The sequence below is a fragment of the Nyctereutes procyonoides genome, unplaced genomic scaffold (genome assembly GCF_905146905.1).
Source record: "Nyctereutes procyonoides isolate TBG_1078 unplaced genomic scaffold, NYPRO_anot_genome, whole genome shotgun sequence".
Taxonomy (NCBI): Eukaryota; Metazoa; Chordata; class Mammalia; order Carnivora; family Canidae; genus Nyctereutes; species Nyctereutes procyonoides.
In genome coordinates, this window is record NW_026575048.1 from 12,885,263 (window position 1) to 12,897,385 (window position 12,123).

Here is a 12,123-nt window from a genome sequence, read left to right on the forward strand (position 1 = left end):
GCCCAAAGGATCATTTTTTAGTAGTATACACCGCCACAAATCATTATATGCCTATGTAAGTGTCTGTGTTATTAAAAAAATTCCCAAAAAATTCCCAAATTGATGAAAAAAATTTCCCAAAATGATGGCTGACTCTTTAAATATCCTTTTATGTGGCAATTTAAATGGAACTAAAGATCAGCTTCACTACGCATTTTGTTTTACATTTTGCTTAACTAAGTAAGATTAAATGGATATTAACTCATTTTTTATACTTCAGGTACTATCAACTTTTTCAAGTTGATATAATACAATGCTCTGCTTTTCTTTCTCATGCTCACTGTTATACCTCCAGAAGCTTGTTATTTTAAACTGAGCACAGAGATTTATTCTAATGTTAAATAAAAGCAACTATTTTTAAGTGGCTTTCCATCCTTTGAATATTTTTCTTCTGATCTGAAAGCATTCAACTTTTACATTTTACAAACAAAGATGAAAAGAACAAAGTGGAAGGTGAATGGATTTCAATGTAAAATGTCTTCTGCCAAAAGCCCCCAGTGCAGCCTCTCCAAACCTGGCTATAAAGACACAAAAACAGCGACACCTGGGTGGCTCAGTGGTTGAGCGTCTGCCTTCGGCTCAGGCCATGATACCAGGATCCAGTATTGGGTCCCACATCGGCCTCCTTGCAAGAAGTCTGCTTCTCCCTCTGCCTGTGTCTCTGCCTCTCTCTCTCTCTCTCTCTCTCTCTCTCTGTCTCTCATGAATAAACAAAATCTTAAAAAAAAAAAAAAGACACAAAATGTTAAGAGCTAAAATGTTACCTCCCCTCCTATCCTCCAATTTTCTAATTCTAGAGACAAGAACTCCCAGAACTAGGCAGGAAGGGGAAGGTGATGTCTGTTTGTGTGTACATAAACGTGTGTTTGGATAGGAAGTACTGGAGGAAGGGGTGCTTAAGTAATAACACTAGCAGAAGCGAGTTTTGCATTTGGAGAGATGTAGTCTTCCCCAAGGTGTGAGGAGCATAAACTTACACATAGTTCAGAGTATGACAAAACTAGCAGTGGTTATAAGTTTTGTGAAACTGAATAAAGGAAACCTCAGTTAAAATGGAGTCAGTGGGGTGCCTGGGTGGCTCAATTGGTTAACTGACCAACTAGGTTCCCACTCAGGTCATGATTTCATGGGTCTCAGGATCCAGCCTCACAGCAGGCTGCATGCTCAGCAGAGAGACTGCTTGAGAGTCTCTCCCTCTCCCACTCCTTCCACTGTGCTCTTCCCCCCCTTCTCTGTAAAACAAAGAAATCTTAAAAAAAGAAGAAGAAAAGAAGAAGAAGAAGAAGAAGAAGAAGAAGAAGAAGAAGAAAAAGAAGAAAAAGAGAGAGAGAGAGAGAGAGAGAGAGTAAGGAGACCAGAAGGGAAAGATCCTTTATGCCTTACTCCTGGTTATCAATTGTGAATCTCAACAGTAAGAGCATATCTTGCATTCCCAATGGAGAGAAGGCTGTATTTTACTACCCTTGTAGGAGGAAGAAAAATTTTCTCCTTGCCAACAAGAGCCTAGCCAAGAAGAGACAGCCACAACTTGCCAATAAAAAGCCATTACAGGGCAGCCAGGTGGCTCAGCGGTTTAGCACCGCGGTTTAGCGCCGCCTTCAGCCCAGGGCGAGATCCTGAGACCCGGGATCAAGTCCCACGTCAGGCTCACTGCATGGAGCTTGCTTCTCCCTCTGCCTGTGTCTCTGCCTCTCTCTCTTTCTCTCTCTCTCTGTCTCTCATGAATAAATAAAAATTAAAAATAAATAAAAACAAATAAAACCTTAAGAAAAGAAAAGCCACTACACTTTGACTTCCCAGTTATCCCCGTGTACTTTTTGTTTACGATAGTCCCTCCCAACTTCTCTCTTTCCTCTATAAAACAGTGTTTCTTGCCTCTGTTCTCCAGACTTGCCTATAATTTTGCCATAGCATGCATGTCTTGAATTGCAATTCTCTGCTATTCCCAAAAAACTCCATTTTGTTGTTAAGAGTTTCTACACCATTTAATTAAAGAAAGGATGGAAGTATCTATAAAAGGCTCCTAAATATTAAAAAGAAGACTGGAAGCACATAATTTTGCCTTTGAGAAATAGATAGGAGAACAGAATTCAATATTCATACACAGCAACAGGGAAAGGGGAGAAGGACCATGGTTTGTCCAGATAAATCTTTTGTGATGAGATCTTGTATAAAGATAAAAGAAAAAAATCCAAATGGGGCTTATAAAAAAAAAGATAAATGAGATAGATGAGGACCCTTGTAGGAAAAAAGTAACAGAAACATTTTCATAAGACTCCAAGAATAGGCATATTCCTGGAACTAGTCTAATTCATTATCCAAAAAAAATTTCAAGAAAACGTCAACCACTCTAAATAGTTATTAATCATTGAGTAGTAACCATGTGTCAGAACATTATAATTCATTATTGAGAAGTTACCAAGTATCAGAGCTATTATAAATACATAAGGTATATTAGCTCATTTAAACTTCACAATGACCCCATGAGCTTTTGTTATCCCCTTTTTATTTTTTTAAGATTTTATTTATTTTATTTATTTCACGAAAGGCACAGAGAGAGAGGCAGAGACACAGGCAGAGGGAGAAGCAGGCTCCATGCAGGGAGCCTGAAGCCGTACTCAATTCTCAGGGCTCAGGGCTCATGCCCTCAGCTGAAGGCAGATGCTCAACCACTGAGCCATGGAGACGTCCGTATTATCCCCTTTTTAGATAGGACGACTTGCCCAACGTCATAAACTATTAAGAATTCTAAAGGGGGCCCCTAGGTGACCCAGTAGTTTAAGCATTTGACTTCTGCTCAGGTCAGAATCTCAGGGTGGCTCCTTCCTGCTCAGCGGAGAATCTGCTTGTTCCTCTGCCTCTCCCTCCACTTATGCTTTCTTTCTTTCTTTCTTTCTTTCTTTCTTTCTTTCTTTCTCTCTCTCTCTCAAGTAAATAAAATCTTTAAAAAAGGAATTCAAAAGGACAAAAGCATTATGAGCTGGTGTAGAAATTCATTCATTCATTCCATATATTATATTATGGATACTCACAAAAGGCAGGTACTTGTAAATTCTTGGGATCTATTAGTAGGTGGAGAGGAAACAATCTTGCCTTCAAGGAACTTGCATTCATTATAGCAAGATATTTATGGTGTTTGAAAAGGTGGTTAGTTCTACAGGGGAAAAAAGAAATCAGAGCAAGATATTGAAGTTGGAAAGCATATGGTTGGAGAGTGGTAATTAAAGAATACAGCTGAGCTTGAGATATTTTTAGTGTATTTAAAACCATGGCTTGTAATAAGATAATTTAATCCAGTCACATATGTTTTGTGAATTGATACATTTAGTCTCCCTTCTGTATTGTATGCTTTGATTTTTAATGTTTCCTTGATGCCTCCTTTTTTTCCTTACTTTTTGTTAAGTAATCCATTTTATTGTTACTTCTCTGTATAGTGTTTTGAAAAGTATTATTCTACTGATGGCTACCTTTAAATTATGTATGTTCTCCATTTCTTCACCAATCTCAAGCAGAGAAAATAAGTTCCATAAGGCAGGATCTTATACATGTTTTCTTCTATATTCTATCTCTGAGCTTAACACATGGTAGTATTAAGATATAGCTGTTTTTGAGTGAATAAATTAAGAGTAGGTATTAACTACACAATCCTAATTCTATTCTGGGGCCAAAGATAGACTCTAGGGGGAGAAATAAAAATTATAAAGTGAACGCAGAGAAAAGTAGGAAAGAATTCTTCAGGGAGTGCCTCTATGCCAGTCCTGACACTAATTTTGGTCCTTAAAAAACTTACCCATTATCTTTGCACCTCATTTTTCACTTGAAAAATAAGGGAAGTGGATTAAAGCAATGCTTTGCTACCTTTTTATGAATTACAGATCCTTTTGAGAAAACCTATAAAGGTTATCACTCTTCTCCATAAAAGCATTATACGCATATATCATGAAAAATAATAAGTTGACATGTTTTATGAGATCATGTAAAGTCTTTAATGTATGTATTGTAACATAATATGAAAACATCAATGAAATATTTTATAACAAGTAAAGGTAATTAGATCATTCACACATACACACAAACCCTCTCCATACTTCATAATAAATAAAGTTCAAAACTCCCAATCTCGGAGAAAGCATTTAACCAAATTAACAGACAAAAGATTTATAAATTTTGTGAAATGTTTTGAAATATTAAAGTCCAGCGTCTTCTTTTAAGTTCTCAAGCATTTATTTCAGATAGGGATGAAGTTGTTTAAGCTTAGCTTTTCTTGACAAACCAATTCTGATTGGTCGACTGCATGTCTTAAGAGGTAGTACTCTTGAAATCCCATGTGAAAAATTACTACCTAAAACACAAGACAATAAAAGTGCATGAGGAATAAAAATTACTTGTGGTTTCTAAGCTTAAAAAGTTTTACTTACTTATCATCATCTAGCAACATTTACTGTCACTGAGTGCTTTAACTGAATTTAATACTTAATCCTTTACTTAATCTCCATTTTTAAAATATGAAAACCTCAGCACAAAAAAAGTTAAGTGACTTACCCACATAAAATAGCAACTAAATAAAATCAGCATTCCAGTCAGGCAGTCTGACTTAACAACAATAACAAAACTGGACAGTTAGCTTGATGTTGTAGCTTTAAAAACCAAATTATTTTACTATTAGAAGCTAAACAGTGAGCTGTTAATGATTTCATTTGGCTTCTAATAAAGATTATTATAAATAATAGTGTACAAATGTATTTCATCTATTATGAATAAAGGGAGGGCTCTGATTTTGAAATTTTTATTTAACATCATATTATCATACTCAACAAAGTTCAAAACATTTCATGGACAATAATGGATTGACCAGACACATTGGATTAAATATTCTTGACACAGAAATTCCTCTAATTTTCAGAATGCATTTAAAAAAATAGTGAGGTCCAAATGTAAAGCTAAAAATGTATCAAGCTTTAAGCCAGCTTTAAGGAATTAGTATGAACCTTAATATAATAGCACATCTGAATAAAATGGTGTATTCAACCTAATAATAATTCTAACAAAAGATAAACAGCATAATTTCTACTAAGCTGAACCAATCTGTGTGTTTACCTATGTAAATATTAATGAAATAGAATACAAAGTTTAACTATATATAAATAGGGAGAAAACAACTTACCAGAAAAGTAGCTATAAATCAGTTTATGATACTTTTTCAACATTAAAAGGATAAAGTGAATTAGAAAAATAAGAGAAAAAGCATATTACTAATTTTTTCAGTTTTTAAAGAAAAAGGAATTGTCCAAATAAAACAATATTGTTGGATCCTTTCTGATACACTAGATTTGTTCACAAATTAGATAATTTCAGCAATTTATGCTAAGTGGACTTCTTCATTATGAGATTATTATTTCCAAACAAAGCCATGATTAGTCTATTTGATTAATTTTTCAAAGAATAGCTTTCCTCTTTCATGGTCCAATATGACGGATACTTCTGGTAATTTTGCAATGCATAGGAAATCACCAAACCAATTTGTATCAACAACAGGCCTTTGCAAAGCATATGCCCTTAAACAGACACCTAGTTGTGGCTTTGAGGATATGCTTCTTCATCTCCTTGGATTTTCTACCTCTTGTAAATAAATTGTGATCCCTTTTCTTATTATTGTACACCAGATTGATTCATTACTTTGTATTAGTTAACAATTCTAAACATTCAAGCACACTGCCAGAAATTATTCATTTTAAAAATCAGTGTTATGTTAACTAATTGATCTTAAAATAAGTTTAAAAATCAGTTTAAAAAAGTCATAAAAGAAAAAAAAAAGTCATAAAAGGACGCCTGGGTGGCTCAGTGATTGAGCATCTGCCTTCAGCTTAGAGTATAATCCCTGGGTCCTGGGATGAGTCTTATGTGGGGCTCCCTGCATGGAGCCTGCTCCTCCCTCTGCCTGTGTCTCTACCTCTCCCTCTCTCTCTCTCTAAGAATAAGTAAATAAAATCTTAAAAAAAAAAAAAAAAAACACAGAGAAAGGAGAAAGAAAGAGAACCAGGATGCACTGGAGACATTACTGGTAGACATTTAACTGGAGGCATCATGGTAGGTTTGTAGGTATCAAAAACATTTCAGCACTACTGGGGAACCAGCCCTTTCCCAATCCTTTAAAACCACCTGGAATAAGCAGGCATCCACTCCACCCAGGCAGAAATAGTCCATGTTTACCAGCCACACTCCCCACCATTTCCCAACTTTTCCCTCACAATATGAATTTTCCCAAGTCTCAGGAAAATCACTCCATTTTTTACACACTTTGAAAGCAAATCCAAGATGACTGTCCTAACACAGTACTAAATAATTCTGGCTATTGTATTATTTTTCATATTTCATGATGAGGCTCTTTTCCTAGTGAAGGTACAATAGAGTTATTATGGGTTCAGATATTCCCAACAAATATAACATTTCTGTTCCAATTTCTGCACATACTTCAATTTTCCTCATATAGCCATTTCACTACCACAATTGTGACCATGATGACAATATGAGTACGTGATCCCTAATATTCTTCCTTTCTCTTTCAAAATACATTCCTAAACCCAATCTCTTCCTTTCTGTTTGTCCTAGAAGAAACAACCCATATCCTTTCCAGGCTTTGCTTGGAGTATCATAGAGTGTTGTTCTCTCAATCCTTCCCTTTATTCAGGGGAGAAGAAACTACCTAGGGGCTTTTGGTCTTCCAAGGAATGGGATTAATATTAAGATAAATACATTTTTTTTAAATCTTTAAAAAATTTTTAAATATCTAAATGATAATAATTTTTTAAGATTTTATTTATTTATTCATGAGAGACACAAAGAGGCAGAGACATAGGCAGAGAGAGAAGCAGGCTCCCTGAAGGGACCCAGAGGCAGGACTCAATCCCAGGATCCAGGGATCACAACCTGAGCTGAAGGCAGACGCTCAACCCCTGAGCTACTCAGGTGCCCCTAAATGATAATAATTTTTAATTACTAAATAAAATATCCATATAGAGAGCCCCATAATATTTAAAGACTAGAGAATATAGAAAAATAAATATGTAATTGGGAGTAACATCTCATCAGTGATCATCTATCTTAGATAAATGTCTTTTTTGGTTTTGCCAGTTAATGTTACACACATTAGATGTGTATATTAGACACACACAATATCTGTCTTCATCACAAAGTTGCTGCAATGCATCACTGCAAATATTGAAACAGTTTTGTAAAGCACACTCCCCAGGAATATTCTAAATGGCATTTTAATTTTTAGCTGATTTTTAACTATCAGAATTTGCATTGGTAAACTATTAATGGTTATAAAAGTGCTACATCTTTGTATTTATATTCTAACAACCTGAGTATACTCTCCTCATGCTAAAAATACAAAATGCAATAATCATCTCAGAAGGTATTCTAGAAAATAACCAAAAATCTTACCTCCCTTCAGCAAATAATTAAATTTTTCCTCAAGTTCATCGGAGAAAAAAGCAGACCTTTTAGGTGAAGGTTTCTCGCAGTCTGAAAATAAAAATCAATACGTTACAGCAAAACGCAACTTTTACATAAAATGTTAATACCATCAACAAATTACTGTCTCAAAAATGTTTCCTCCTATTGGCTTCTCATATTGAGATACATGAAGCAGGAATCATCAAGGCTCCTTTTAAAAATTTCATCACTTGTGACCTTCTACATCAGGATATTATTTAATGTTTGAACAGCCTTTCATAGGAAAATAATATGCATCAGTAAATATTGTCTTACTCTTTACTCCCCACTCCTTTGTTCACAAAATTATATTATTGGCCTATCCAGAAACAAAAGCAGCAATTTTTTTATCATGAGAAAAAAAAACATTTTATTTTATTTAAAGACTTTATTCACTTATTCATGAGAGACACACAGAGAGAGGCAGAGACATAGGCAGAGGGAGAAGCAGGCTCCTTGCAGGGAGTCCGATGTGGGACTCGATCCCAGGACCCCGGGACCGTGACCTGAGCCAAAGGCAGATGCTCAACCACTGCGCCACCCAGGAGTCCCAAGGAAAAAACATTTAAAACTAATTTCAGGGGATCCCTGGGTGGCGCAGCGGTTTGGCGCCTGCCTTTGGCCCAGGGCGCGATCCTGGAGACCGGGGATCGAGTCCCACGTCGGGCTCCCGGTGCATGGAGCCTGCTTCTCCCTCTGCCTATGTCTCTGCCTCTCTCTCTCTCTCTCTCTCTCTCTCTCTCTCTCTTTCTGTGTGTGTGAAATAAATAAATAAATAAATAAATAAATAAATAAATAAATAATACTAATTTCATACCTTCCTTGGAAATGGGATAAAGCAATTCTTCGTCCAATGTTCTTGGACGGCTATATTCATTCGGAACTTCCTGTTCTCCGTGATCCGGTGCTCTTTCCCATTTAAATGAACTTTGGTGTCTCTTAGGAGTATTAGGACATGTTATACTCTGACAGAGCAAAGAAGACTCACATATTTTGTTGACTGTAACCGTTGGCAAATCTTTTTTTATCTCCACTTTTACCTCCTTAATATCATTATTTTCTCTAAAGTAAATCTCTTGCCCATTGTGTGTTCCTACAGCGCTTAGATTTTTGCTTTCCTGACTGATTTCATGAAACATATGAAGTTCTGCAAGTACTAAATCAAATTTACTCTTCATCTCAAAATCGTTTGCTATTGTCAGAGCTTCTGTTGATAAACACTCAGCATTTAAGTCCGGAAAACATTCATTGTTCCCTAGACTCAAGTCAGTTTCAAATTGATGAATAACACATTCTGAAGAGTCATTCTTTGGATGAAAGTGCTTTGAATTAGCTAACTCACTTTCTTGCAGAACACCCTCATCTTCATTTCTATCAGCTTCATTATTTTGATGAACATATTTAGTTTCTTCCGCATTCACTTTTTTACTCTTTAGTGAAATTGGTTGCACAGAAAACGTGCCATCCATTGAGTAAAAATTATTTTTCTCTTCCTTTTCTACCTTAGTGTCTTTGTTAACTTCAACACTGTTTGTTAAACTTTGTGCCGTTTCATTTGCTTCTGCCTTCAAAATTGAGTCATGTTTTTTTTCTTTGGTTTCACTTTGCAAGCTCCCAAAATTTAGCAATTCAATTACACTCCTAGGATTGGTTTGTTCACTATGTTTTACATTGTGGTTTGTTGGTATGGCCTGTTGCCTAGTATTGAAGAAATCTTCAAATAGGCACTTAAAATTAAAGCTACTTATCTTATTACGCTCCAGTTTTCTTTCAATATCTAAATTTTGATTGTACATATTTATTTTATAAAATTTTTCATTAGTATATCTGTGGCTGTTCCGTTTAAATATAGAACCAGACTTAAGTGTTTCAACAGTATTAGGACTACGGTGAGCCCAATTTTTGTCATTTGTGAATTGTTCAGGACAATTCTTAGTCTCATAAATTTCTTTTGTCAAAGAAATTTCATCCCCGTCATCAAAATCCATTGAAAGAGGAAATTTTTTGTATGTTTCAAAAGTTGGAAAAGGTTTGTTTTTAGTTGTCAGACTGAAAGAATTTATGGGTTTTTTCTTACATTCTTCAAAAATTTGATCACTTTTAAGTAACTTTCTTTTTTCTAATATAGGTTTCATATCTCCTAATTGTCTTGAAAAAGTTGAAATCCTTCCTAGATTTACAGTATGATTTTCCTCTAGAATATTTTTTGAATAATGCAAAGGCATTATCGACTTGGCAATGCATTTCTCCTCTAATTTAGAACCATTTTCAATTCTTTTTAAAGCGTCAAAGCTATTAAGCAAAGAAGCTATGTTGGTTTTCAATATACTATTTAGAGGTTTTGAGACACTGGTTTGCAAATGTATGCTTAACATATTCTTTCTATTGACATTCATAATCTTAGTTATTAGATTTTGAAGACTAATTTGTTTCTTATCTTTGAAAATTTCACACCAGGTTAAAATGTTGTCACCTTTTCGATTTCCTGAAATATGTTCACGAAAATAAAAAATTGCCATAATGAGACTCTCAAAAATATTGCCTAAATGAGAGCCTTCTTGTGCCGTATAATATCTTAACTGTGCCATATTATTATTTTCTCCTTCACCCTTTAACCCGAAAAAAATCATTAAAGCATTTTGGCTACCAAGTGTTCCAATCATGAGAGGCTTTAATTGTTTTTCATGTGTATTTATGGCTTCTGCATGGTGATAACCTTCTTTGCTTAAAAGATCTATTTCTAATAATCGTAGAAAAATCGATTTTTCTCCAGTTTTTTTAACATTTTCACTTTGAGTCTTGTAAGTCTCTATAATCAGACAACCTTCCCTCTTTTCCAAAACGTGTTTAATGTCATAGTCCCGGCTCTGAGATTTCTCTAATCTGGTAAATATGTCAACGTCCAAGCATGTTTCTGCTGCTTTCGAGTTTGCATTCCCTAGTATCCTAGTGATACTCTTTCCGGAGCCTGTTACATCAGATTTGATGCTACTGTGGTTATAGTAGTTGAAACTGATCAAGTCTCCTTTTCTCACACAAATATTTTGGTTGCTGAGTGACTGGTGGTTACTTTCATAGCATGCAGAAAAAATATCTTCTCCCTCGGCATCCGCAATGTTTTTACCATCCTGTAACTTTTGCTTCTTAACATCGGGTCTATTTTGGGACCAGTAAATGTTTGTGAAATCCCTAACATATGCCTCGTTTTTGTCATTCTCTTTCTTTGCAATCCCCTTTAAATAGACAGAGGACATTTTGCTATTTAAATCCGTTGGAAACTCAGGGATACTTATTGTGCTGCGATCTCCAAAATAGCTGGGTCTGGCAATTTCCATGCTGGGCTGGGTTGGAGATTTCGATACATGTAACGTAGATGCCGAAACGTTATTTTCTTTCCTATTTGCTGGCGTAACAGTGTCGGCCCTACCTCTGCTCTTCGTGTCATGACACGCTGATTTGATTTCCCTGCTGAGGGTAATACCCAAGAATAGGTTTTCTGTCTGTTTTACATAACCGCGGCCTTCCTGAATGCCGTCTCTCCCTCGGACTGAGAACCGTCCTCCAGCCGCCTTTTTCGCGCCTCCAGGGACACTGCGCGCGGCGGCGGCGGCGGCGGCGGCGGCGGCGGCGGACGGAAGCGGCCCGCCCTGGGCCTCGGGGCCGCGCGGCCCCGCTTCACGAGACCCTCCGGGAGCCCTCACGCCCCCATCTGGACTTGCTGAGGGCAGAGGCTGCACGCGACTGCTCATCTCCCACTTGCCGTCCTGGCACCTCGGCAGGTTACACACGTGCGCCCCACTGACTGGGCTCTCCGCACGCGCGTCCGTGGAGGGATCCAGAAGCACGGCCGCTGAGACAAGGGGCGCCCTGAAGGCTCTGGGCGGCGACGGCCAGACTTTTTCCGCCTCAGACAAGCGAGGTGCCGAAGGGAGCCTCCACTCCACCTCAGAGGCACTGCCGGGCCCCTTTAGACGGGGCCGCTTACTACTGGGGGGTGGGGCATCATCAGGGTCCCCGGGAGGCGCTACGCGGGAAACAGCCTCCCCGAGCTGGGCGCCCCGCGCCGCGCAGCGGGACAGCGACATGACGGCGGGCGGAGGTCCTCTGCCCCGCGTTCTGGTGGGGGCTGGTCTTTCAGCGGGTCCCGGGCGGCTCCACCTCAGCCCCGCCCCTCGCCCCGGTCCCGCCCCCGACACGCCCCTCGAGGCTGGCTTCGGCCCCACCCTAAGGGATAGCCCCGCCCCCGACACGCCCCCGACACGCCCCCAGCCCTCCGGCCCCGCCCCCTCGCTTCCTTAAATCCGCGAGCTCCGGTCGCCTCTCCCTCACAGCGCGGAGCCTCCCGAGCCGAGCCGTTACGGCGTTTATTTTTAGCGCCTCTTGCCGGTGCCGGGACTGTAGCTGCTCTAAATATTTTCTTCCCTCTGGTAGAATTAAGGGGGGAAAGTCAGAATCTCTACGTTAGAGAACGCAGACGACTTTGTTTTTAAAATTCTAAGATTCTGTTCTCCTCAGAAGCGGCTTCGCCACAGTTGATCTGGAGCGTCTTCTCCAGAAAAGAAAAAAACAAAAAACAAAAAAAAAACA

At 38.2% G+C, this 12,123-nt stretch overlaps 1 protein-coding gene across 1 annotated transcript; it reads right to left on the reverse strand.

The window, feature by feature from the left end:
* Positions 1-4,132: 4,132 nt before the first annotated feature.
* RAD51AP2 (RAD51 associated protein 2) lies at positions 4,133-11,621 on the reverse strand. The gene is made up of 3 exons (XM_055327137.1): positions 8,354-11,621; positions 7,486-7,566; positions 4,133-4,381 (listed from the first exon to the last, which is right to left on the reverse strand). The coding sequence occupies exons 1-3, from the start codon at positions 11,619-11,621 to the stop codon at positions 4,263-4,265; spliced, it is 3,468 nt and encodes a 1,155-aa protein (XP_055183112.1). The 3' UTR covers positions 4,133-4,262.
* Between the last annotated feature and the right edge of the window lie 502 nt (positions 11,622-12,123).

Coding starts and splice junctions, on each gene's coding strand:
- RAD51AP2 (XM_055327137.1), bottom strand. CDS start 11,621: ATGTCGCTGTCCCGCTGCGCGGCGCGGGGCGCCCAGCTCGGGGAGGCT. Junction 7,567..8,353: donor TTATCCCATTTCCAAGGAAG/GTATGAAATTAG, acceptor TTTTATTTTCAG/ACTGCGAGAAACCTTCACCT. Junction 4,382..7,485: donor TAATTATTTGCTGAAGGGAG/GTAAGATTTTTG, acceptor CTTGTGTTTTAG/GTAGTAATTTTTCACATGGG.